Below are 24371 nucleotides of genomic sequence, written 5' to 3'. Positions count from 1 at the left end.
TTATCCGAAATTAAAATCATTAAACTATGAAAATAATCTCCGACTGCAATAGGATTCTATGTATTTACTTCGCAGCAATTATACAAACCATTACCGTTGAGCGTTGTAAATTGCGGAAGGTGAAGACCGCGCTGCACAGTTTTACGCTCTCAAATGTCAGGCATTTCTTCCGGCGCGCCGCACCCTCGTTCTAACTTATACATAACCAATGCCATGTTCTCGCCAGCCACGCCGAAAAATCCGTACTAACCCGCTCAGCCACGAATTTTGATTTATCTGCACCGCCGTCTCGACCTTCATGCTCTCGGTACATCGGCCCCGTGCGTCCTCCCTCGTAATTTTTCATCCCTCCGAACGAGGAGGGGTAGAGCGAGCGAGCGAGCAAGAGAGAGAGAGAGAGAGAGAGGGTGTTTTTTACCGAACGAAGTAATTCCACCAGCAGACACCCCCACCAGTTTGTCGGCCGCGTGGCGATACACGTATCCCCTCTCTCGATAATCGCCGACGCGGTGGGGATGCATTCGGGGGTGGCGACGGCGGCGGCTAGGGGCGGCTGGCCGGATGGTTGGCTGGCCGTTAAGGGGTTGCGTCGCGACGCGGCGTCGCCGTTGTCGTTCCTTGCGGATTCGGTCCCTCCGAAAGAGGGAAGCTCTCAGTCGACGCGCGACCACCCTGCACGCGACACCTAAGTACATCGTATCGTCGCTGCTGTCCTCCTCCGGCAAGCCGTGCGAGAGGCACCTGCTGCCCCTGCCCGAAGGGGCGCGTGATAACGCGCGAGCAACGGAAAGAACGTGAGAGGTAATTGGGGAACGCCGTGCTCGTGATTTCATTTCATTGGTTTCGTCGACTCGAGAGGGTGTGCCGGAAAATATTCACCTCCAAAAATATGTAAGATATTTAAAAAAAAGAAATTTCTTAACATTACGTTTGCGATTGAGCATACAATTTATTCAGCATCAGTGACAAAGAGCGATATGTACGCACTTGAACGGTTTAATTAAAATGATAATGACGCTCGATCAAAACAATTGATTACAGCCCGGCACATCCGATATATTTATAACTCTTTATTTGAATCCTCTTGTGTCTGATGGATGGAGATTAACAATTCATATGTACGTATTGCACATTTGCATACGGCTTTTTGTTACGCAAATACGTTATGCGGTATGAGTCATCCTCGTGGTTGGTATACGAACGTGACATTGCGAGTTACGGCTAGTCGTAGATGGGCGTTTCTTCATTATGCTGGTTCACCCCCGACCGATCATGCAACGCGAAAAATCACAGCGGGCGTGTACGATCGCTTTTCCGATGACTAAGATTGAGCAGAAACTTTCCTCCCCATAAGCGAAAATGCAGAACTTTTTCGCGGAGCAACTTTTGCCACCGCATTTCCTGTTGATCAATCCCGAAATGAGAATCCTCGAAAGATACAGCTCGTTGGACTTAATCAGAGAGCAAGATTTGATCATTAAATCGATAAAATGCCGTGCAATTAGTCTGAATCTTGGTCGAATATTTTGTGTATCCGTGTCGCAATACATTGTAATCGCCAGAAAGAACACGCCTGGCTGTTTTCCCTGATAAAATCTTTGAACGTTAATTGCACGAAGGCTCGCATTGTGTGCACTTGCGATAAATTCACGGTCATCGTTCTTGTGCCAGGGATCATCGGATCCCGCACGTAACGCCAGGAACCGTTTCGTGTCCCGTAAACCACCGCGAGGGTAACGCGTTACAGAGCGAGGGGATATCTAACTATATCGGTGCTGATTTCCGCAACTCGTTGAGATGGGCGTCGCGTGACGCGACCGTTCCTTACTTCGAACGCGTCTCTCCCCCCGGCAGAGATATCTCCGTTCGCATTTTGAACCGGACGATTCCCTGGAACGAGTTCCGATCCGAAGACGTTCACGCGGCCGTCCGCGCAATTTGACGAAATCTCAACGGCCCCCATCGTCACGACCGACGTTTAGAGATGCTGCGCAGCCATCTTTAATCCGAATTTCCAAAAAATTAGAAAAATACTCCTTCTTCCTCGAGTATTAAGCTTAAAGCCCGTTTTATCCAGTTCGTTCTGGTACTTTGAGCACTTGGTTTTACTTCACCTTCGGTAGGCTGCTAATCTTGCCGAAGAAAACCTCCAATCTGGAGGGCTATACTCCCTAAAGGGGTATGTGTGGCAGGACATTCTCGGTGGTTGCCACTTCCCTTCGGGAAATCGCGAAGAAAACCAGCGGTGTCCGTGGATTTGAACTCGGGTCTTTTCGTTCGGCTGCCAGTTTCACAAACGTCGGTTAACTGTTAACGAGAGTTCAGTCGACTCCCTATCTTTCTCTATCTCTTGTTCTCTAGGAAGAGACAGCGAATCAGTTAATCTTCGGTTAGCTTTTAACCGACGTTTGTGAAACCTAAGCCCTAAGCAGCGTACGTTTCTCTGCGCCGCACTCGCCACCGAGAAAAACACTCGCGACTAAAATTATACATGTGCACTACAATGAAATGAAATTGTAGATATCGATCGAGAGAGAAGCCTCGAGCTACATGCATAGCCTCATTATCGCGCGTTTTAATGACCGACGTTACCGATATTTCCATAAACGTCTGACGTGGACAGGGATAACGGGGATGAGGCGGCGATAGAAACAACCGGCGTTGTCGGACGACTGGCGCGGGCGAGTGAATTACGTGGGAAATTGCGCGCGATACCGTTTTGCAAATTGAATTTTCAGGCAGACGCGCGATGCGCCGCGGTGTCTGAAAGTGGGCAGGCCGGTTACAGGGAAACACGATAAGTTCGGATAAAGTGGCTTTAGCAGCGGCGTTTCCTTTGTCTCGTCGTGCCGCGTCGGCTCTCCCGACCACGGGAACCGCCTTCCCTTCCACCCACAAAGATTTACGGTGTCTATGGGGAAGAACTTTGATAATACCCGCGCCGGAGCGTTGTCGAGGGCTGGGAGTCTCTCTTGCAGGGGGCGTCTGGCGTTTTCCTCGAATGAAGTAGAAACGCACGAACTGTGCGAAAGCGAAAGAAGTATCGTCAGGAGACTCGGAGCTTCCGCGATATCATCCCGGTAAAAAAAAAACCCCCCGAAGAAATAGCACGTGGCAGTTTTACTGCCGAGCTCTTAACGCAAGCGTCGTTACTTTTGCCAGGAAATAAAAGACTGCCCCGTTGATTATCGGCTACTTTTGTAATTAGTCTCGTGATTTCGCCGTCAGGATACCTTTATTTCTCCCAACGACTTGATGCGACGAGAAGAGTACAATAGAAGAATATAATAGAGTATTAACAGAGCGCATAGATGTATTAATGTAAATTGCATAGTATAGTGTAAAAGAAAACAAGGGAAAAAAATCGTGCCGCTGATCATCTTATCGCGGCGAGGTTGATCGCGAGTTCAATTTGTCTTCGCGTTTTAAGTTTCCATCCTTCTCCCAGATAAAAAGCAAATAATGGTCTACAACTACAGATACCTGTTCGATATATTTATGCGTCTAATACATCATGGACTACTTTCCGAGAGCGTAAATTATCCGTCTGTATAAAACCGTCGGCGTGGCTATCGCGGCCGCGTATAATTTACCCGTTGGGCAACTAACGCTAATAAGTGGATAGCGCGACGCCAAGTTCCGTCGCGGAAGAGCACCGCGAAACTGGTTGCGGTACTGACATTTGAATATTCGCGCGGTAGGACGGGTTTGCGCCTTTTTTTTCCCTCTTCTTTTTTCCAGCGAGTCCCGCGGAGTTCGTCACGATTTCGAAGAATTAATTACGCAGCTTACTTTCAAGCCCGTACTTTGCACAACGTGTGTACAGTACGTGCGAGCTGCTATATCCGTCGACGTGGAATCCAGACCCGAGTTAGATTGAAATCTAATCTTTCGTTTCCCAATTTGACCTCGATTTTCAGGCGCTGCCTGCGAATCGCGGCACGTGGATCCGCCGAAGCAGCGCGGGATGGAGCAAATATCTTGTCTCGCGGAGAAGTTTTTGTATCGTTTGCGCGAACGGGTTTGCGCGCCGCGGCGAATCGATTAATCAGTCGAAGAGTCGCGTATAAAATGTGCCTCATTGATGAATATCTCAATTTCTCACACGCGCTACATTTTCACATAATTCACGTAACAACCGTGCGTCTCCGACGCAATCTCCCCCCCGGTAATTCTGCAAAATCTGATTTTCCGTAAATGCGTGCGTGCGTGCCGTGCGAGCCGTGCGAGCCGTGCGAGCGGCGCAGTAGTTTCGATCGTTGCTTTTCGTGCGTGGAGAGTTTCTTTACCCATTAGGGACACGCGAGCCATTAGGCTATATCGGGTAGCGTAGGTAACTACCTGGAAATTGAGCTCGAGAGCTATTTTCAAAAATTTCTCCTGCCTGGCTCTGACTCTCGGTTTTCCATTTTTCTTCGTGTTTCTCCGAAACCCATCGACCCCCACGTCCGTTCCTGCCGCTCTAATGGCGCGTCCTCGCGCAAATAGGGAAACGATATTGGCCGCTGTAGGCCGTTGCAGGCCATTGGTCGTGCCTGATAAAAAAATGGCCTAATAACTGGGCAGTGAGGCGGAAAAAATGATACGAGATCGCCACCGCGTTATCGCGCAATTCCGCGTATCCCCGGCTTTTGGAATCGAGTTTTCCAGATACCGCTGCGCGAAACTTTATTAATTCGCACAACTCGAGCTTACCGTTATTGATTAATCGCGCTATCGGAGAAACTTTGTGCGACGGCACAAGTGGCAAAATCAATACGCCGTTGATACGTAGACTACGTTGTTTGCTGCCCCTTGCTATATAAACGAAGAAAGTAACTACTTTGCCTAATTAATGTTGCGTGACAAAACCGTCCACCTCGACGTGTGCCCGAAGCAACCTCCATTTTTACTTCTGTTTATCGTGTAATATTACTTATTCACTATCGATCCTTTATACCCGCCGGCTTTATTGTTTGTTCGCGAGGAGCACACTTGCCGAAATACCCAGTCATCGATCCCTCGTTGTCGGCGAATGTACTCGGTCGTATTTTTAGACGGCGCTTGAAGCAGGTAGGAGATGTCGGAGACGAGTCTATTTCCGAATACTTTGGATTCCGCGGATACGTCGGATGGCTGACAGTCGGACAGCCAGATGAACGTCACTCTCCGGCGCATTAGATTGCTATTTCCGCTGATGAAAGTATCGATCGTCATTTCTATCAATCTCGTTAAGTCGTTAAATCGTCGGCAAAATGCATAAATTAGATCGACTGCTTTTGCCGCGGCAAAGCGTTACATGAAACGTGCAAAATTGTCAGTCGCATCCTGCTATAATTACGACGCGCAAAATCTGTAATTAGTAAGAGTCCGTTTTCATAAAGTGCTTCAATCCAGCCTATCAATCTCTCTTCAACCTATTTATAATTTAGAGTGCTGTTCGGTCGCGATATTAATTGAAAAATATATGAAATCCGCGGTCTATTCCCTGTCACTGCTGACTGGCTGAAGATCCGCGCGTTAATTGGCCCAAGTCTTTAGCCAGCGGACGGCAGCGACAGCAGGTAATTTCCATCTCACGCTCGCGTATTTCTTTCCTTTCTTTCCCTTCGGATGGGAATAAACTAAATATGTATTGTGTATTCTTCTCTTTCTGCGTTGGCTTTCCATGCGAATACATCTTGACAGCTAAAAATATTGAAAGAAAATGCTCTCTTGGAGAAACTAAATCATTTGTCTCAGGTCGAATTGCGTATTATTTTCTCTTCTCCTTCCGTTCGTGTCTGAACGTTGTGTTCCTCCGCATATATCTGCGTGCTTACTTACAATTTAACGCCGATACTGAACAGTTCTATAGAGAGCTTTGTTGCTCTCGGTTGTTTGCCATTACTTTTCGACAGCTGGCGATCAACTAAAAACCGATTTTGTGTCAGATTTCAACTCGGATCTTCGGCTCTAGAGCAGCGCACATCGCTCTGTGCGCCACATAAATACACCCTCAGAAAGGATTTCTGTTACCAAGACAAAAACTATTCTTGACGCCTTTATATTTCTCACAATCTCATTTAGTATAAAAATAAGACTATATCAAAATAACGTCAATAATTATTATTCTCCTCTGGCGAATTGAAAAAGATTGACTTACTATATTGAAAATTTATTGCGAAAAATATCAGCCAGGGTTTGATGACATATGCCTCGGTGGTCGAATTGGTTGAGACGCCTGCCTAGAGAGAAGGGAGGTCCCTGGCTGAGGTAATATTTTTCGCAATAAATTTTCTGTATTATTAAAATCGCCAGACACGGTCAATAAAAATCACTGATGCAGTTAATTACTGCTGGCGACGTTTGAGAATATTCTTTATTAGTTTACTATATTGAGACAAGAGTAACTTTATATATTTTAGAATCAATTTTCCCCCAGTCTTACGACGCACGAAGTTGGCACCGCGATATTCGACAAAATACGACACATGCTATAATTTTATTCTAGATTTTAGAATTTTTCCACTTAAGATAAAAATATTCCTTTCTCTATAATAAATATGATTGGCGCTACACCGATCCTATTGTATGATACATTGAAGTGTAACAGCATTGGATCCGGAAATTTGTTCTGTGGGTGTACATTCAGGAGTCGCATCTCATGCGGCGAATATTTTGTGCGAAAACAGAGTAAATTTGCGATAATAAATCTGACGTGATGTAATTATTCTTGCACGATGATCTTTTACGATGCTCAACGTTTTCGGATGGTTTGCAAATTATTGTTATTAGCGACTCTGTACTGCCTTCGCGTGCATTTGTCTCGATATGCTCATTTCGGCGTTTCGATATGTGCAGCACGTTCGTAGATTCTATACATGACACGCCACATTCGCGATTTGACAGTAGACTGGACAGTCAACAGACGAACAAACGTGCGAACTGCACACAGTTACGTACAGTGCACCCTATCAAAGTCATATGTCGTTCGTATGCAACCTCTCGATGGGGATTCCGCAACATCGTGAGAGGATTCTCGAAATATCACGTTCATTGTCATTTACTCTCGCATGTAACACACAATCGCGAGCTGCAGTACGCGAGGTCGCGCGCGATGCAATTCGTTCAATTATATACAATCATTTTATCAAAATACGTTTCGCGCTCGACGACGCATCGCAATCTGCGCTTGGCGCGTAGATTAATGAGCACTGATCGCGCCCGAACGCCGAATTTAATTGTCCGCAAACGACATTAACGGAATTAATGTAGATGACTCTTGGCTGCGTGCAACCGCTGTCCGAAACGTTTTATTAAAAGTCTAGCCCGTTACCGAATGCGTAACATTCATCGCCTTAACCATCATTATTGCGAATCGTTTTCACTGATAAATTTTCAGTTCATTAATGCGCGCCGGCAGTGACTTTTATGAGTCGGCGATGACGAAACGCACGCGGAATTAAACGATACGCGCGTCGAATGAAACATCGCCGATTAGTTTAACGCGAGTTCTACGGACTGTCCCTTGGTAAATGCCGGGGTACGAATTAATGCAGCGGCGTTTCCTACATAACGCGCTGTTAATTCACGCTGATATTTCATTCAGCGAATAATCGGTAAAATTTTACCCCCGATCATAAATATCCGCACACCCTCAGAAAGGATTTCTGTTACCGAGACAGAAAATATTCTTGACGCATTTATATTTCTCACAACCTCACTTAGTATAAAACTAAGGCAACATCGAAATAAAATCAATAATTCTTATTCTCCTCTATCGAATTAACAAAGATCGACTTACTATATTCAGGCAAGAGTAAATTATATACTATACTGCGTTTAGAAGAAATTTTCCCTCCATCTTACAACGCACGAAGTTGGCACCGCGATATTCGACAAAAGGCGATACACGCTATCATTTTGTTCTAGATTTGAGCATTTTTTATTCAAGATAATTGAAATCCTTCTCTATATTAAATACGATTGGCACCATATCGATCCTAGTTTACGATACATCGAAGTGTAATAGCATTGGATCCGGAAATTTTTTTCTGTGGATGCAGCGTGTCTCGCGCGATACCGATCGCTGGCGGGACTCCAAAAATATCGGGCGCGTTATGAATTTCGACGCGACCGGAAACGTATGTACAGGTGCAAAAGCTCGCGTCTGAGTGCCATTTAATGGAGAACCGAGAGCTCGGCGGGTATCCCGCGGCGAACGACAAGTTTAAATGAATCTGTCTGTTGCAAACAATGTGCTCCGCCCCGACGTGTACGCGCGCGCGCGCGTGCACGTGCCTCTCTCTCTCTTTCGATGATACCCTGAGAGTCTGACACCGCCACCGCGGATTTCTATGGGCCAGTTTTCCATGAATCCTATCGGCGGTCGACAGACAGTCGCGAATGCGTCAGACAATGCGCTCTCGGAGCCGCGCGACGGCTGTCAGGATACCGTTCGCGGATATGTCTGTCGGACGTGTCTGAGCGGTAAAATTACTTTTTCGAGCGAGAGAACACGATATCACTCTGTCGTCGCAATGGGCTCTTTCAGGGCCGAGCCCCTTCGTACGTAGAAGTTAATGCAGCAGCTGTTTCCAACTGTTTGCGCGATATATTTTTTTAAACCGAGCTTAATGACGTAATATAAACACCGTACTCTCTCTCTCTCTCTTTTTCTCTCTCTTTTCCCCTTGCTCGAACAGCAACATGGGCGAAGCGGCAAGCAATTAGTAGCGAATTCTGGCTGTATTCAAATATTAGTCCTGATACGATGCACAGTGATCGCTGATGAGGACATCCCAAATTAGTACGCCTAATTAGTGTGCCCGAAAATGGAGAATTTTCGCCCGCATCTCCGCCGAGTGCAATTGCTAATTGCATCAGCGACCGCATTCAATTTTTTTTTATCGCAGATATTAGTGCGGACTAATCTTCTCACTTCACGCACCGTTTGCTGGGCACTTCCGACGTCGGGCAGTCTCGTCGCGAGTAGACGGTCGTCGCGGTATTTAAAAAAAAAAAAGAGGAAAGAACGGCAGTAAAATCAGCAATTCCCGTAACGCCGGCGGCTATCGTCGCGCTTTGTTCCGGTCGCCGTCGCTCAGGCTAAGCGCTTTTTTTTCCACGCGCCGCGAAAGTTCGATAAAGGTGGACATAGCGTGCGCCGTGTAGGCGCGACTATATATTCCACCGTCCATATTGGCCCTCCCCGGGGACGCGCATGCATCGTTGCGTCATATGTATACCCACACGCGCGCACGTTGCATTATATAAGCAGCAGTCGTGTAACACTGGACGCGCGTTCCGCGAGAGAACAGGTAGCGCACACGAATTCTGGCCGGGTCGGAAATATACGGCGGCCAGAACCGCGCCGTTTTAATTTTTTTCGTCCGATTGAAAATTTAGCGCGTCCGCGAGATTAAACAGTCGCCGCTTCGCCGCCCCGAAGTGTCGGGGAAACATCTGCCTAACGAGCAATCTATGAACAGTTAGAAACCTGCGAGCGCAGTTGGAAGATTGTACAGCTAGGGACACGTCAAACGACCGTAACCGTTTCATTTCTGCGCGGCGGACGCGACGAGGATGGACAGAGTCGAGCGGAATCATCTCCGTTTCGACGATCATTACCGCGAGGTATCCAGTTAGTCCGCCTCGCCGTCGCGTAATTATGGTTAATTAATAAGGAGCGGATTAATGACATTGATGCATTGAGATCTCCGATAGCGAGGAGTGGGCTATAATCTATAACATGACTGATTGGAATTTCCTGTGCGTGAAGAAGGAAAGGAGTCGTTAGGTCCGTGATGTTTCGATACGACGGCTTCATCTTTTCTTGCTCGACGCGATCGTAAATCGTCTCTGCGGCGAGTTTTCAATACCTTCGTATGATACACCACTGTAATATCTTCTTGTCCAATGTATCGTAAATCAAACGCGAGTTCTCGTCGTTCGTTGCATGTGAAGCGAAATATCGCTTGAGCCCCCCAACTCTTCCAGACGGAACGTTCCTCGAGGAGAACGCGACTCTGAATTTCTTGCGCGGGTATTCGCGAGCGAGAAACAGATTGTTAGCGTCCACAATCCGCCCTCTCGCTTATGTATACGCGACTTTTCACGATTTGATTCAATTTTGTTTAACAATTCGCTATTTACTAAATCCTGAATCCTTGAACGGAGTCGTGCTCGCTGAAATTATAGCGTTTCGGCAACGAGATGCGAATTGAGCGAGACGGAAATCCCGCGGAATTGAAAGTCATGCAAACGCGAAAAGCGGAGTAGCGTAATGCCGAAGGGAGCGCTTCTTGTCGAAATATTTGTCTGAACTCGTCGTCCCTGCCCCGTTGTCCTTGTCGGTGCGCGACAAGAAACTCGCCCGATTTCATTCTGCAAAACAACGAGCGGCGGAAACTTTATACGCTCGGCTTTACGAACTGGAACCGACCTTCGCCCAAATCTTTCGTCGACATCCCATCGTCGCGAATAAGGACTTGCGCCGCTCGCTCGAGGGCAATGCAGTTAATGGAAAATCCTGGGAAACGACGTTTCCCAAAGTGAATAAACCGACCAGCTCTTTCCGCGTCGAAATCTACAATCACGCAAAATTATCTCGTTTCTGTATTGCGATGTGAGTTTTCTATGCAGTATTTCTTAGAATGAAAATAGACGTTCCGGTCTAGAACCTTAACCCTTTGAAGCATGCGTTTTTCTATCGGACCATTTTTTGCGAAACTTTGTCTACAAAGGTTTTTGGGGTCGCTGATTACGAATCCGTTGTCAGATTTTCATAATTCAAAATGGCGGAAGTCAAAACTTAAAAGAATAACGTCATTCAACTGCAATTCAACTATGCTACGAAACATTATTTAGATATAATTGGGACCCATGGAATCTAAATTCCAGTTGAAAATTCTTATAAAATATAAAAAATAGCGCGCGCGAAATGGCGGATGCAAAAGTGAAATTTCGTCATTTCTTAGAATTTACTCATTCTTGGTACCACCCAGAGCTAACGACGCGGACGTGATGAGTCCCTAAATACCATAATCAAACGAAAATGCTGAAAAACTTTAAAACTTAAAAAATTCACGCATTTTGGGTCGGCCATTTTGAATTGTGAATATCTGACATCAGATTCGCAATGAGCGACCCCGAAAACCCCTTTGTACAAAGTTTTCAAGAAATAATCTTAAAAAACTTGGTCAATAATGAATTTTTCCGAAAAAAATGCTATTTTTTCATATTCGTTTATTTGTAAAACTTTTATAATGAATACTCAAGACTGCTCAACTTTTTTTATGTTCTTTTATTGCTAAGATACCCGCAAAATGCAAAAACCTAAATGCGTTAACTAGAAATTAAATGGCCAAAAAGTAAAGGAGGTAACATGAGTTACCACCACGCTTCAAAGGGTTAACAATCAACATTTTGCAAATACATAGTCCACTATTCACAGTCAGATCTTACATTCAAGAACGTCTTGAATTGATCTAAAGACGCTGTATGGAACATTTCATTGGCTACGGAGTATCTAAAGTAGAGCTCCCTAGTACACGTGTACTAGACTACACGTGTAATCCGTGTATTTAACTTGTCCGTGTTTTAACCCGTGTACACGAATTTAAAGAATCTCCATTTACGTGAATCCGTGAACACGTGAACGTGAATATCCGTGTGGGCGACACATGTAAACGTGTATACCCCAATAGGGAAATATTTAGAGAATTATGTGGCAAAATCTGGATAGAACTTTGAATGCTGGAATTACGCGTATACATGTGTCGAGCAACATATGCAGAAATAGAGATCTTTCCTAAAAATTTTGATAAATATTTGCACACGTTTACACGTATCGCACATACACGGATATTCGAGTACACGTGTCACATACACGAATATTCGAATGCACGTGTCAAATACACGACTTATACGTGTACACGTGAATCTTAAAACACGTATCCAATCGAAGGCTCTAATCTAAAGATGATCTTAAGACAGTCTTGAATATGAGATCTGACTATGAATACCGGCCATAGTCGAGAAGATATCGACGAAGGACCGGGGGAAAAAAATATATATATATATTTGATTTCCCCCGTTCCATTTGCCATGGACGATTGCGCCGCGATGCGTATCGATAAATTTAATTGATCCCCTTTTTCTGAAAACAGATTTCAGTTCGGTTAATTGGAAAAGTTACCGCGATTGAATCCCGTTGATGCACGAACGAAAACGCACTCGATCGCGGCCAATAATCTCCGTTTTTTTCTCTTCCCTTTTATTTAAGTGATCAGGCCGACAATCTCCTCTCTTAAATGACAGTCGACTCGTTTTTCTCCACAATTTGAAATCGGTTAACGATATTATCTAACTTGAATTCTTTCGCCGTCTCCGGCGGAGGGCTGTCGCGTGTTAAGTTGGATAAGTGTTTTAATTATCGAGATTTTATACAATTTACTTTGTGATTATATTAATATCCACGCTTGCTGCTTAACGGTGGCTCGAGAGTGAATCGATCGGCCGTTTCCAGGCGATGGAAACGCGGTGAATGAAAATGGTGACACCGGAGCGCCGATTATGTAACAGGATTTTCAGAATCGTACAGCGGTCGCATACGTTCGACTAACCGCCAGAGATCGGTTTCCCGGGTAAAGAATTTATGTCTCGACTTGAAAAAAGCACCGTGGCTGTCGCGACGAGGAGTCGCGAGCGTCGATGATCTTAACGAAGAGCGCGGAGCGAATATCGCGGTGATTGCAGCGCAAGAGGCGACCGGGATTCGACGCGCGACCCAATTTGATTACAAGGCGATGTTCTGGTCGCAATTATCGCCGTGGCGCTAACCGCGTTACGTTGTGCGTTAGACCGAGGGGCCCCACCTGCCGCGAGACATCCGGCCAATCCTGCGTCGGCCAATCAGCTCGGGCCGAGTTCGAATAACTATTCCAATTAACAGTAAATACGTACGGTACACGAGCCAACGAGTCTCCCGGGGAGGACATTTCGTTGCATCGCCTTCTCGTAGGACGTTACAATCGCCTGCGTTATACCGCTTGCGTCATTAGCTCGGCAGATAAATATTCGTATTGACAGCCTCATCCAGATAGATCGACGACCAACGCGTCGCCCACTTCGCTTGAATACATTGTTACTATGCCCAGTATCTTAACGTGTCCCCCCCCCCCTCGGCATTTATTTGTCAGGAATTACAGCTTTGTGTGGGAGCAAACGGAAAGGGATATGTTGAAACGTAAATATAAAACAGCTTTTGACGTCGTGTATTTCTTTATTACAACATGATGATGGACACATTGACATATTTTAGATAATTGAGCAAATTATGTCGGAAACAAAATTTTAAACGTAATACTCTTATGTAACGTGCCTCTGCCTCTGAAATATTTTAAATGTCCGAGAGTTATACACACACAATTATACACATACAACCGCAGCAAATGCGGTCGTAACAAAGTCGTACAGTAATATAAGTGATGGATCTTATACATTAGAGATTTAAAGTCGAAAAACAGACGCGGGGATGTCATCTTTGTACTGTTGTTGCGACAAATATTACCACATGCCTCGGTGGTCGAATTGGTGAGACGCCTAGGGGAGCAAGGGAGGTCCAGGTTCAAACCCTGGCTGAGGTAATATTTTTCGCAATAAATTTTCCGCATTGGCCGGTTAATTAACAAATGTTGCCAGCTGTGGTCGAGTGATATTTGGAATTTTATTATTATACTGGCAACTTGAAGAAACTAACCTTATACATTAGATCGAAAGATAGAGAGAACGAGAGAGAGAGGGGGGAGGGATTGAAACGATTCATCGGCGGTTAATTAACAAATGTTGCCAGCTCTGGTCGAATGAAATTTGGAATTTTATTATTATACTAGCAAGTTGAAGAAACCAACCTTATACATTAGATCGGAGGTTAGAGAGAGAGAGCGAGAGAGAGAGAGGGGGGAGGGACTGAAACGATTTATCGGCGGTCTCTTAGATCGACGTAATGGAAGGTTACGTCTCTCCGTATGCAACGTGTGGTAAACGATGTTTACAGTGAAAATCGTAGTTTGCGGAGATCGGATCGACGTTACACGTTCCACAAACCAAAGAGAAAGAGAGATGGCTACTATGTTATAAAGGCGGCGGCGGGGGGGAGGAATCAACAGAGAGAAAGAGAGAGAGAGAGGGGGGGAGAGAAGATGAATAGCCGCAGTTCGCTGCACCTGACTATTTATAACAAATCGATAGGTGCCGGCAGCCGGTGCGTTCCTCGCGCACAGTGTTTCTCTTATTTGCGAGGATGGTTCTCGCATTTCGAACGCGCCTTTAAAACACGGTTGACCCTAGGTGTAACAGATATTTCTAATCCCGATTCGACTCGATCGACAAATAACTCGGTTATTATCATAATTTTTTTTTTCATATTTAATGAAAAAGTTTGTAAGACACATTTTGCGAAACCACATTAGATTGCGTAAGAGAGATCTATTGCGCCCGACGCGATTTTAACTACGATCGATGACTCACTGTATCAATTCCGATGATGTAAAAAGCGACACTCAAGCCGCCACATTATCGTTACGGTGTACCAGTCATCGAAGGCCACAAACGAGGATAAATAATCGTTTCACGCCAATTACTAATTGACTATTATTACCGCAAAAATTCCTGTTGGCTCATGATTTGCACGTATTACATTCGTACTCCTGGATATATCTCACGAGTAGTTGGCAGTCTTTTCGAACAGACGAACGCGTGCGGTGCGGAAAGTTCGTAAGTCGTTGTGCGTGACAAGTTTGTTGCGCATAAATGTACTCTCTAAAAGTCAAGCGGCGGATTATCACTGAAAACCGCGAATATTCACCGATTCACAGTTATGAATAATTCAGTGCTGTACTTATAACTGTTTTCAGTGATAACGCACCGATTGACTTTTAGAGAGTAGGTACATCGGGAAAGTGAAGGAGAGTAGTGCACACAAAGACAAATATTCCGTTGATATTAGCGGGGGATCCTTCATCGTCTCGTTCGCGGCGTCATAAACAATCAGACGATACCGTCTGCTACATCTGCGGTTTTGCTGTTGTCTTCCATTACGCGGTGGGTTCGCTCAACGATATTAACGGGTGAAAGTCCAGAAGAAGCTTTTTCGTTCATTCGATTGCGCTTCGGTTACGGCGGCACGCGGTTTCCTACGGAATTCGCAAGCCGCGCGATATCCTCGCGGTGTACCGAGTTGTTCCGTTCGCAGGCGCCGGGATGAAATTAGACTCTCTTCGTGAAGCAGTAAATCGTCCGTTGGGTTTGTGCAGACGACGTTCGAGTCAGGCGACAGCCGAGAGGGAAGTTTTTTCGTTCAGCGTTGAAGTCGAAGCACAGTTCGCTACGCGGCGACTATTGCAATTTCTACACGCATCTTGGAGAAAGGCTCTTGCCTTGTAACTTTATTAATCCTCAGTAAACCGAAAAGACACAACGAATTCGTCAAGAGAAGTATCTTGTAAGACAAGTAAAAAGGACCAATCGAAGTAGAAAACTTCCTTTCGAGGGATATTTATAAATTTAAAGAAAGTATTCTCCAAGAGTTATAAAAAGTTTGAAGGTCTCTCCATCCACCAGGCGCACGATTTTCTCACATTTGTCGTTGACTGTCGCGACGAATCAGACACGCGGTATTTTAGCTCGGTCAATCGAAGCGGACGGACTCGAGTCATGCGGCGAAACGAGGAGTAGTGAGATCGGCGCATTTTCGAAAGACCATCTCGCTCGTTCCGCGTGCTTACGGTGCGCGGTAGACATTCGACATGTTCGCCGCTATGGTGCTGCACAAGCATAACAAGCACAACAATGGGAACCACTCGAATCATCACGCAAGCAACAACAACTCCACTACCAACTCCACCAGCAATCACCTCAACAACAACAATCACATCAATAACAACGTCAACAACGTGAACCAGGCGTTCAGCACGAGGGCGGTAAGTGGAATTGTGCTTTCGTCGAAATTTCATATCCGAGACGTCCCTTCCTTTGGCCCTCTCATTAAAATAATATCTCGCAGTTATTACAAAGAGAGAGACAGAGAGAGTTTCGTTGTATCAATTAAATTAAGTTAAATAATTCAGATTCACCGGCAGTAATTTTCAACGAGAAAGTTGGAAGTTATTTGAATTTCACGAAATAAGAATGCGAGTCTCACCGTTTGACAACGCATCCGTTTATGGCAAACAAGTAGGCCCGCTTTTCAATTCCATCAGGTACTTGTTTATGACGGCGCGTTTCTACGGGAGATTATTTGCGCGCTGTCGCAGCGTCGTTAGATGCAAATTTCTCGTCTCCCAACGGGACCGTATTTCTCAGAGAGAATCGTCCCGTGGGCTTTCGCAAGGCTTCGGCAAGATTTAGAAGGATTTTTATCAGCCGAGCGAAAAGGCTCGGCGAGATGCTCCTTTCGGTCGGGCGAGAGGACGCGGAGAAAAGAAAATTTTTCCGCTCGGAGGGAAATCACGTTTACGGCGCAAAGGGTGAATCTTATCTTTCGCGTTGCAGGAACGATCCCGAAGAAACGCGACGATTTCGCTGACATCGCGGACGTCTTTACGGAACGCGGCAGTGGTCGCGAATTTAGTTTTTATCCCGTCCCTTCTTTCCTTTTGTCGTTCTTTCACTCCGTTTGCCCTCGGCTCATCTGCGAGACATTCATTTTTCTGATTTCGTCAAAAATGGCCACCCGTGAAAAATCTTCCTTATGCCACGGCACAAATCGTTCCTTTTCTTACTCGTCGGTTTTTCATTCATAGAAGATGCTTCGTAGAATCATAGTATGACTAGTACCGCACATACAGATTTTCTCTCATTGGCCCGACCAAAATAATGGCGGATGCGCAGAAAGGGATCGATGCAAAATCAAACAAATGACGGAGTGGACTTACTAGTTATACTACGGTTGCCCCGGAAGACTCGCCAGTGATAAATTGGAAACTGAGAATTTAAACTCGATTGTAAACGCGGCGCTGCGGTTAAGTATAAATGCCACCGCACACGGTATTACCTGACGTAGCACACGGAGGATTACATCGGTTTAATATTTTAGAATCTCACCGCGAATCTTCTATTTCATGCGGTTCGTTAAAGTGGCGCAAGGTATTTCAGTTTCAATTTCCCAGGGTACACTCGACTGAAAGATTGGAAATCGAGAATTCAGCGAGCGGTTGGTATCGCAGCATTTCGAAATACGGTCGCGGGAGTCGGTACGATGTAACGCGATGTGACAGAATTTGTTTTATACAAGCGGTAAAGCGTGGTGAGCTCCAACGGGAGATAGAATTCGTCCTGTTACGCGAAATCTATTTTTTGAGTGCTGCTATTGATTTTCGGTATTTATATTCTTACACAGTACCGATTGAATCTTCCGTCCAACGAAAAATTATTTACACTACGAAATTGTTTCCTGCCAGTTGCAAATTCTGGTTTTTTTTTATCGTGTTAATTAGGATTCGGTGGAAATTGAAATCATTCCGCCTTATCGCATTATGATGACACAATTTTCATAATGAAATGATAAAGATCCAGCGATATGCGCTCTTCACTCAATATACCTGCTCATTCCCGGCTTCCACCATTTTATTTTCGAATTACGGTCGAGGTTTATTATTCTGCGGCGCGATTTGCATCCTGTTTGCCGTTCAGCGGACAGTTAATTTTTTTAGTAGACAGGGGTAGAGGACTACGGAATGAGTTAATTGCATCTGTCGGTCCACCCTTCCTCAAGTCAGAACTCCGAGAGGGTTGTATGCAAATGAAGTAGCGAGATTAAGTCCTTTGTGCTATTCGATCCTGATAGCGGACATGTTAAAGGATTCGCTATAAATTAACAACTAGATTAAACTGTTGATCGCCCTTACGACCTGTCGTAGCTCTCCGTCTTCCCGTCCGTCATTCCTTGTATCTGGAAACGGTCGGTCGACGAAACGTTGTCTGGGTTTCCCAAAGAGTTTATTTCCTTCGCGGGAGAGCTCGTTTTTGAGCATGTGACACGACATACCGTCGTGAGAGTTTGAAACAAATTTTATTAGACTTGCGATAAAATATCAGTGAAATATCGATAAGAACTTTTCGCGAAAACAGATAGTTGACTTAATCGTGTTACTACAGTGACAGAAAAAACAACTGGTGGCAGTTACCACAATCTCATTATAATTTATAGTCATTTTAGGCGCCAACCACATTTTTATAATTCTTCACTGAAAAAAATTTCTGGTTGAATATGGACGAATCAGATAATTCCTTTAGGATTTACCAGAATTCCTTTAGGATTTACCAGAATTCCTGTAATCCTACAGAAATTCTGGTAAATCCTAAAGGAATTCTGGTTAGGATTTACCAGAATTTCTGTAGGATTACAGGAATTCTGGTAAATCCTAAAGAAATTCTGGTAAATCCTAAAGGAATTATCTGATTCGTCCATATTCAACCAGAAATTTTTTTCAGTGTTCCAACTGCGTAAGTTATGGTTGGACCTAACAGTGTATTATAGTTCTCATAGACGCAATATTGGTCCATGCATTTTGACAGAATAATAGTGAAAAGCTTCTATTTTATAGTAATTTTTTTAAATAGCTGGCACCACTGTGTCCACATGGTTGCTATTACTAATATTATAGTAATAATTACTATAAAAATGGTATTCCCGGCTATAATTATTTTACTGTGCAATTATGGTTTCAAATACTACATATTTTTCTATCAGTGTACAATCTCGTAGAAGCTAAAATAACTTAGATTTGTTATTGCTGCCATTATTATCGCGATGCGGTTGTAACTTGGTTTCGCTCAGTTTATTTGCTCTCTCCCTTTGGAAGATAGAGTGTAAGTAGCTAAATAAGCTTTGCCCAAAAAAAAAATTTTTTTTCACGTTCCATCGTCCCTTAAACGCGTTCGAGGGATGAAAGCGCCGCTATATGATAAAAGACAAAGGCAGTTAAATATATCAAGGTGAAGTGTAGTATAACTCGTTTTTACCCGAAGAGAGAGAGAGGCCTCTCCATCCCCCGTCGGCCGACTCCCTTGTTGTTTCGTTGTATCTTCCTACCCATCTTTCGCCCTTCAGTCTTTGCGTCGTTTCTCAACTGCCGCGTAATTCGATTTCGAAGCACGGCGAAACTCCTCTTTGTGCGACTTCTCTGGCCCTCGTCGGCTTGAAATAACTTCGCAAAGGGCTTCGATCTTCTCGGACGTGCGGCTAGACCCCACGTATATAACACATTATATCAAACGGTACGCGAAATGCCTGATGTACGTGGAAAATCGGAAGCTTGACGGTTCTAGGCTTGAAAAATATGATTTATAACTTGATGAGATATTCTACCACGCAGATAGAGCTTGAAAGCGGTAGTCTCTTAGATTTTTCTCTTGTACTTTCTTGTGCAAAGGGGGAATTTTAGTAAATTGAAGTAATATTACCCGAAAATTGTCTACCGGAGAATTCCACAGCCTAACGAGGCTTAGCGGACCGACAAAGGATAGCTAAGAGAAAAAAATGTCACTTATGATTAAAAACGTAGCTTTCAATCCTAGAGGAAAGGGTAGAGAGGAAGATCGATTGCGTAACAGTAAAAGCCAATCGGTTAAGATTCAAAGAAAGAAAAGCGCTTTTCAGCGTGACGACCCTATTACGAGAGATCAATAAACTATTATTTCCAGCCCAGGCGGACGTATGAATAGTCACCGGATATCAATATTTCCTTCGTAATAAATATTCAGAGTTTCAAACTGAATCTCTGCGACTATACGTGCGCCATCAATTTTTTACACGCGCAACTTCTTTTTCGTCGAATTGAACACGTTCGAATTATTATGGAAAATTATTCATTTTCTTCCGCGCTTGTACGAACGATTTTGTGTCGAACGCCGGCGTCGGGGAATAGTCGGGGCGTGTTTGTAAAACGCTGATGCGTTCCATTAACGTGTCGGCGAAGCGAGGCGAATCCATCGGCCCGAAAATTCACCCTCTCGCCGATGCTTACCGGAGGGATGCCGTTACCCCAGAGGGGGAAAACCGGACGACCGCATCTCGCCCGCGTTGCCAAGGTTATGCTTGGACAATCAATGGACCCGGCTGTAATCAGCGCGATTATAAACGGTGTTCGCTTAACGCGCCGTCGCACGCCATCATTAATGCCGGACAAATTGGCCGGCCATGCCGCTTTTGCAAATAGCTACCGCGCCGTTACGCCGATGGGAAAAACGCCGCCGACGTCATTACGGCATTGATCGTCATTTCCGGGACGGAAGGTGATTACCAGCAGCGGCGGCGGGAGACAGCGGCAGCCGGCCGACAATTTCGAGAATGACTCCGAGCTCGCTCGCTATTCGCGTAATTAGTTCGCGAATTAGTTCGTACACGGTACATCATCTTCCACCTTCGTTTTAATTACACGCTGTCGCCCGTTGTATGCGCTTAACGCAAATGGTTTCGAGTCGAGTTTCGTCCGCCGTCATCGCTTGTCTCGACTCGATTACAGATTCATCGTATTTATACGACGCGTTGGAGTAATTAGATACAGAGTAAAGGCCGGAATAAGGTAGCGCGTCGCGCGCGCCAAATAACGCGAGATTAGAACATCAAGTTTAATTCGCGATACCGTACCGCGCTCTGTCGTAGGATAATAAAACAGAAAGCTGCCGCGGGTCATGGCAATTATTTTATGACTGCCATAATGGTCTCCTCCGTCGCTTTTATACAGACATAAACCCCGAAGTTTCGATACGATCGCAACATCTCGCGACGCGCTTTCCTCCGTCGTCTCCCTCTCTCCCCCCCTCTCTCTCTCTCCCTCTCTCTCTCTTCCATTATACAGTACCAAGCCAACTCTCAAATCCATAAAATACACGAGAGAATCCTTTTCTCCGTACTGCTGTATTATGAATGTCGTATAAATGTTCCTAAATTGTCACATTACCAGTCGACGTCTGGCCGCCCTCTGACATGTGTGCACAAGGGATGAAATACGTGTTCGTATTCACGTAATACATCGAATGTACGGGAATTCAGGAATTAAGCTCGCGAACGTTCTGATTGTGTAAATTGTGAATTCTCGTTTCGTCGAGCATTCAAATCGCCGATTTATTTCGTTCTTTCGTGTCTCTACCGTTTTTTTTCGTCGCGACAACACTCGTGTTAGAATTAAAAAGAATTTTTTAGAATTATTTCCGTGCTTAATATGCGATCGGTTACCTGTTTGATTCATATTCTATGTAAACTTTACCAAAGGGTACACCGTGCACATCGCGAAACTACGCGCGGAATCGTCGTGACGGCACGCGATTCGGTAAACTGTTAAAACCGAAGGGATGTGCAGCCGGAGATTGGCACGTTGCAAACGGATCATGCCGATATGTTTGTCGTTCAGATAGCATACACTCGATATTACATCGAACAATCGATCATCGCCCGAACACAAAGCTTCTCGCGCGGACGTGTCTGGCTATAGTCGAGCTTTGGATACTTCCAAGAGCAAGAGAGAGAAAGAAGGAAAATACCGAGTGCTGCAAGCCGACAGTCGACAGAAATTTTTGGCAAACGCGTCGGAAACTCATTTGGGATTTTCACAGCAAAGGGAATCCTCTCGGGGGAGCAACGTGCTCGATTTCTTTTTGGCCGATTACACAACAGAAGTCTTATCTCGTTACACCATGGTTTTTCTCCTTTTTTTTTATTTCGTTGCCAATTTGCCGCCGCTGCCGTCAGCCCACTCGAATGCATCTTAACTGTCACCTTGCGGTGCACCTCAAGTTCCTTGTTAGCACATGGCCGGATTAAGACCTGTAGTAAACGTAACATTATGAAATGTAATTTGTGTAATTTACATTTTTATTTCTTCGACATAGTACACTGTAAAAAGAAATTTTTCCGCTACAGTAGCCAATCATGATTTGCTAAAAATATTTTGCTGCATTAACTATATAATTTGTAAACCACAGCAAACGCTTTTGCTGTCGCACCTAATACAATAGGCACAGTAGCGAAGTATTAGCTGTCACAGCTTAATATTAGCTGTCCATATTTTACAAGTGAAATTTAGTTGCCACATGAAGTTTTTAGCCACAGCAGCCACTTTTTTCCCGCGTATTTGATATATTTTAGTAATTCGATTAAGAAAAGAAAAACAGGCCGGAAAGTTTAATCATGCTCAGTATCTTCAAATTGGCTTCTCATTAGATTTTTCCTCCTTTCCACTTTTTTCTTTCTCTCGCAAGAGAGAATCTCGTAACAAGGTAACGTGTTTTGCAGGAGTGAAGGAGGGAAAATTTCCGATAAAGTTCGGACAAAATTTCCTTTTTACGCACAAGTTCTATTTCGAGGAAGTCGGTGTATCAGTTAATTAGCTGGTCTCAGCGTCGCGAGCAGTAACACCGTTAAACACTTACGTTACCACCCATTAATGCACCCTATGTGCACTTCCCGTCGTTGACCGGCAGCAGGAAGCCGCCCTGCGCCCCGGCCCTACGGCAAGAGGGAGGGACCAGAGGTCGCCTAATGGTAACGATGTAATGACCTTACCGGCGCGGTGTACCTTCCGGTTACGAGCTTCCTGATGTCAGCGCGGACCCCTATCGCTGCCCCGGGTTGATCGTAAAATTCGAACTTCCCCACCTTCGAAAGCACAGTGCGGGGCAGCTGGTTTTATGACAAAGTATCGCCGCGATCTTGGACCGAGGATTGCCAGTTTAAGGGTAATCGCCGCTGGGCTATACGCATCTCAAATATCTCTCGTGGATGCGCAACGACATGGGGAAAAAAAATATCTTATTTCGCGCTTCCGCGATTTCCTAGAACGACACGCGTATAGTTACATTATCTAAAAAGTTACGCGCTACGGGGAGAGCGAGCTATTGTAAATTCTCGTGATCGTCGTATCTTGAAATTAATCTAGCACTTGGAATTTCAGGTCTTTATCGGGATTTCAATTTCATCCGTTATCTTCGAAATTTAATTCCGGATTACCAAAGTTTCGGGGATTTGGATCCACGGGATGTTACAACTTTCAGGGGACGAAATTTCCGAATCTAATTTTCATTCTTGAATTGTTGCATTATCCGATTGTCTCGGGTCGAGCGTGGCTCCAAATTTAATTATTTCCACCGTTCATTGATCTTTCACCAAATTTCTATCACCCGATTACCGCGCGGTTACCGGAGTGCAATGATCCCCGGGTATATAACGTAATTAGTACCTTGGGAGGAGTTTCTTGTGTTTCTCCCAAGCTAATCCTATTTACGTTGCTCTCTCCTGCCAAAAATCATTTGATTCATACACCCCCATGCGTATAATACTGACACGATATTGAAGTTTGGATTACACGACCGTTTTTATTCAACGTTTCTATCCTCTTTCATTTCGGCGCGTTAATGTCGGTATTCATTGTATGCATTTCGCTCCTGACGGGGCTCCACTTTTCGCGGTAACTCGCCTCTCGAGGTTTTACTTAAGCAGCAATTTTCGACGCGTCAATCTCCCCGGCGAAATAGACCGTTCGGTTTTTCGCCTTTCCTCGCCGAAACGAGGTTGTCCGAAACGTTTTATCGCGGCGCGACGCTCAACTAGACAAACGAATAGATAGATAAATCCAGGATTACGACCACCGTGGAATATTTATGATCGATGAAGGATATCGCGTGCGGGACGGCGTAAAAAATATCGTCATGAATATATGTAAACGTGCCGTGCGCGGCGATGTATCAACGTGTGGGTTCCGGAGATTACCTCGAAGATGGAACAGTTGGGGAAAACTAATACGTCGTATGTTTTATTTTATCCGCACATTTCGTTGCCGGCAGCTTTCTCGTTGTCGCGACCAAGAGCGACTGAGTCGAAGCAATACGGGATTCAAGCCAAATTTAAGATATTCTACCGCAGGCAAATGTTAAAATAAAAAAGCGAATAATTCGACACCACTGGCTACAGGAAAACTTCCTTCATTCGGGCAACGTTTCGTTTTGGCTCTTACCAAGTGCAATCGAACTAATTCAAACGGCGCATGGCATGCGGTCGTGCCATCGGGCACCACTGTACAGAAGAATGAAAAACACCGGGTTACAGACTTATGTACTATATGCAAAAAGGCTTATAAAATAAATAAATTAAATTAAATAAATAGATGCATTAAATTGCATATAGGACTTAAGTCTGTAACCGTGCGTTTTTCATTCTTTTGTACAGCGGCGCCCGATGGCATTCGACCACATACCATGCGCCGTTTGAATTAGTTAAATTGCACTTGATAAGAGTCAAAAGCCATGAAAGGTTGCGCGAATAAAGGAAGTTTTCCTGTTGCCAGTGGTGTCGAATTATTCACCCTTTTATTTCAATATAAAATTGTCCAAGCAGAAATAACAAATTCTAT

General features: G+C 44.8%; 1 protein-coding gene across 3 annotated transcripts in view; it reads left to right on the top strand.

Moving 5' to 3' along the window:
- Nucleotides 1–24371, top strand: part of LOC105567182 (serine/threonine-protein kinase 25) — a 115579-nt gene that overhangs the window by 33426 nt on the left and 57782 nt on the right. Inside the window, exons 1-2 of one of the 3 annotated variants that reach the window (XM_012021817.1) lie at nt 661–801; nt 15648–15944. The exons of the other annotated variants lie outside the window; for them this stretch is intronic. Coding sequence (XP_011877207.1) covers nt 15771–15944 — 174 coding nt within the window. The 5' untranslated portion in view covers nt 661–801; nt 15648–15770. Of the gene's footprint in view, nt 1–660; nt 802–15647; nt 15945–24371 lie in introns of those variants that run through there. 3 annotated transcript variants of the gene reach the window in all.

This window comes from Vollenhovia emeryi, unplaced genomic scaffold (genome assembly GCF_000949405.1).
Source record: "Vollenhovia emeryi isolate VEMERY1.0 unplaced genomic scaffold, V.emery_V1.0 DF939140.1, whole genome shotgun sequence".
Lineage (NCBI taxonomy): Eukaryota > Metazoa > Arthropoda > Insecta > Hymenoptera > Formicidae > Vollenhovia > Vollenhovia emeryi.
This window is presented reverse-complemented; position numbering and strand designations above follow the sequence as displayed.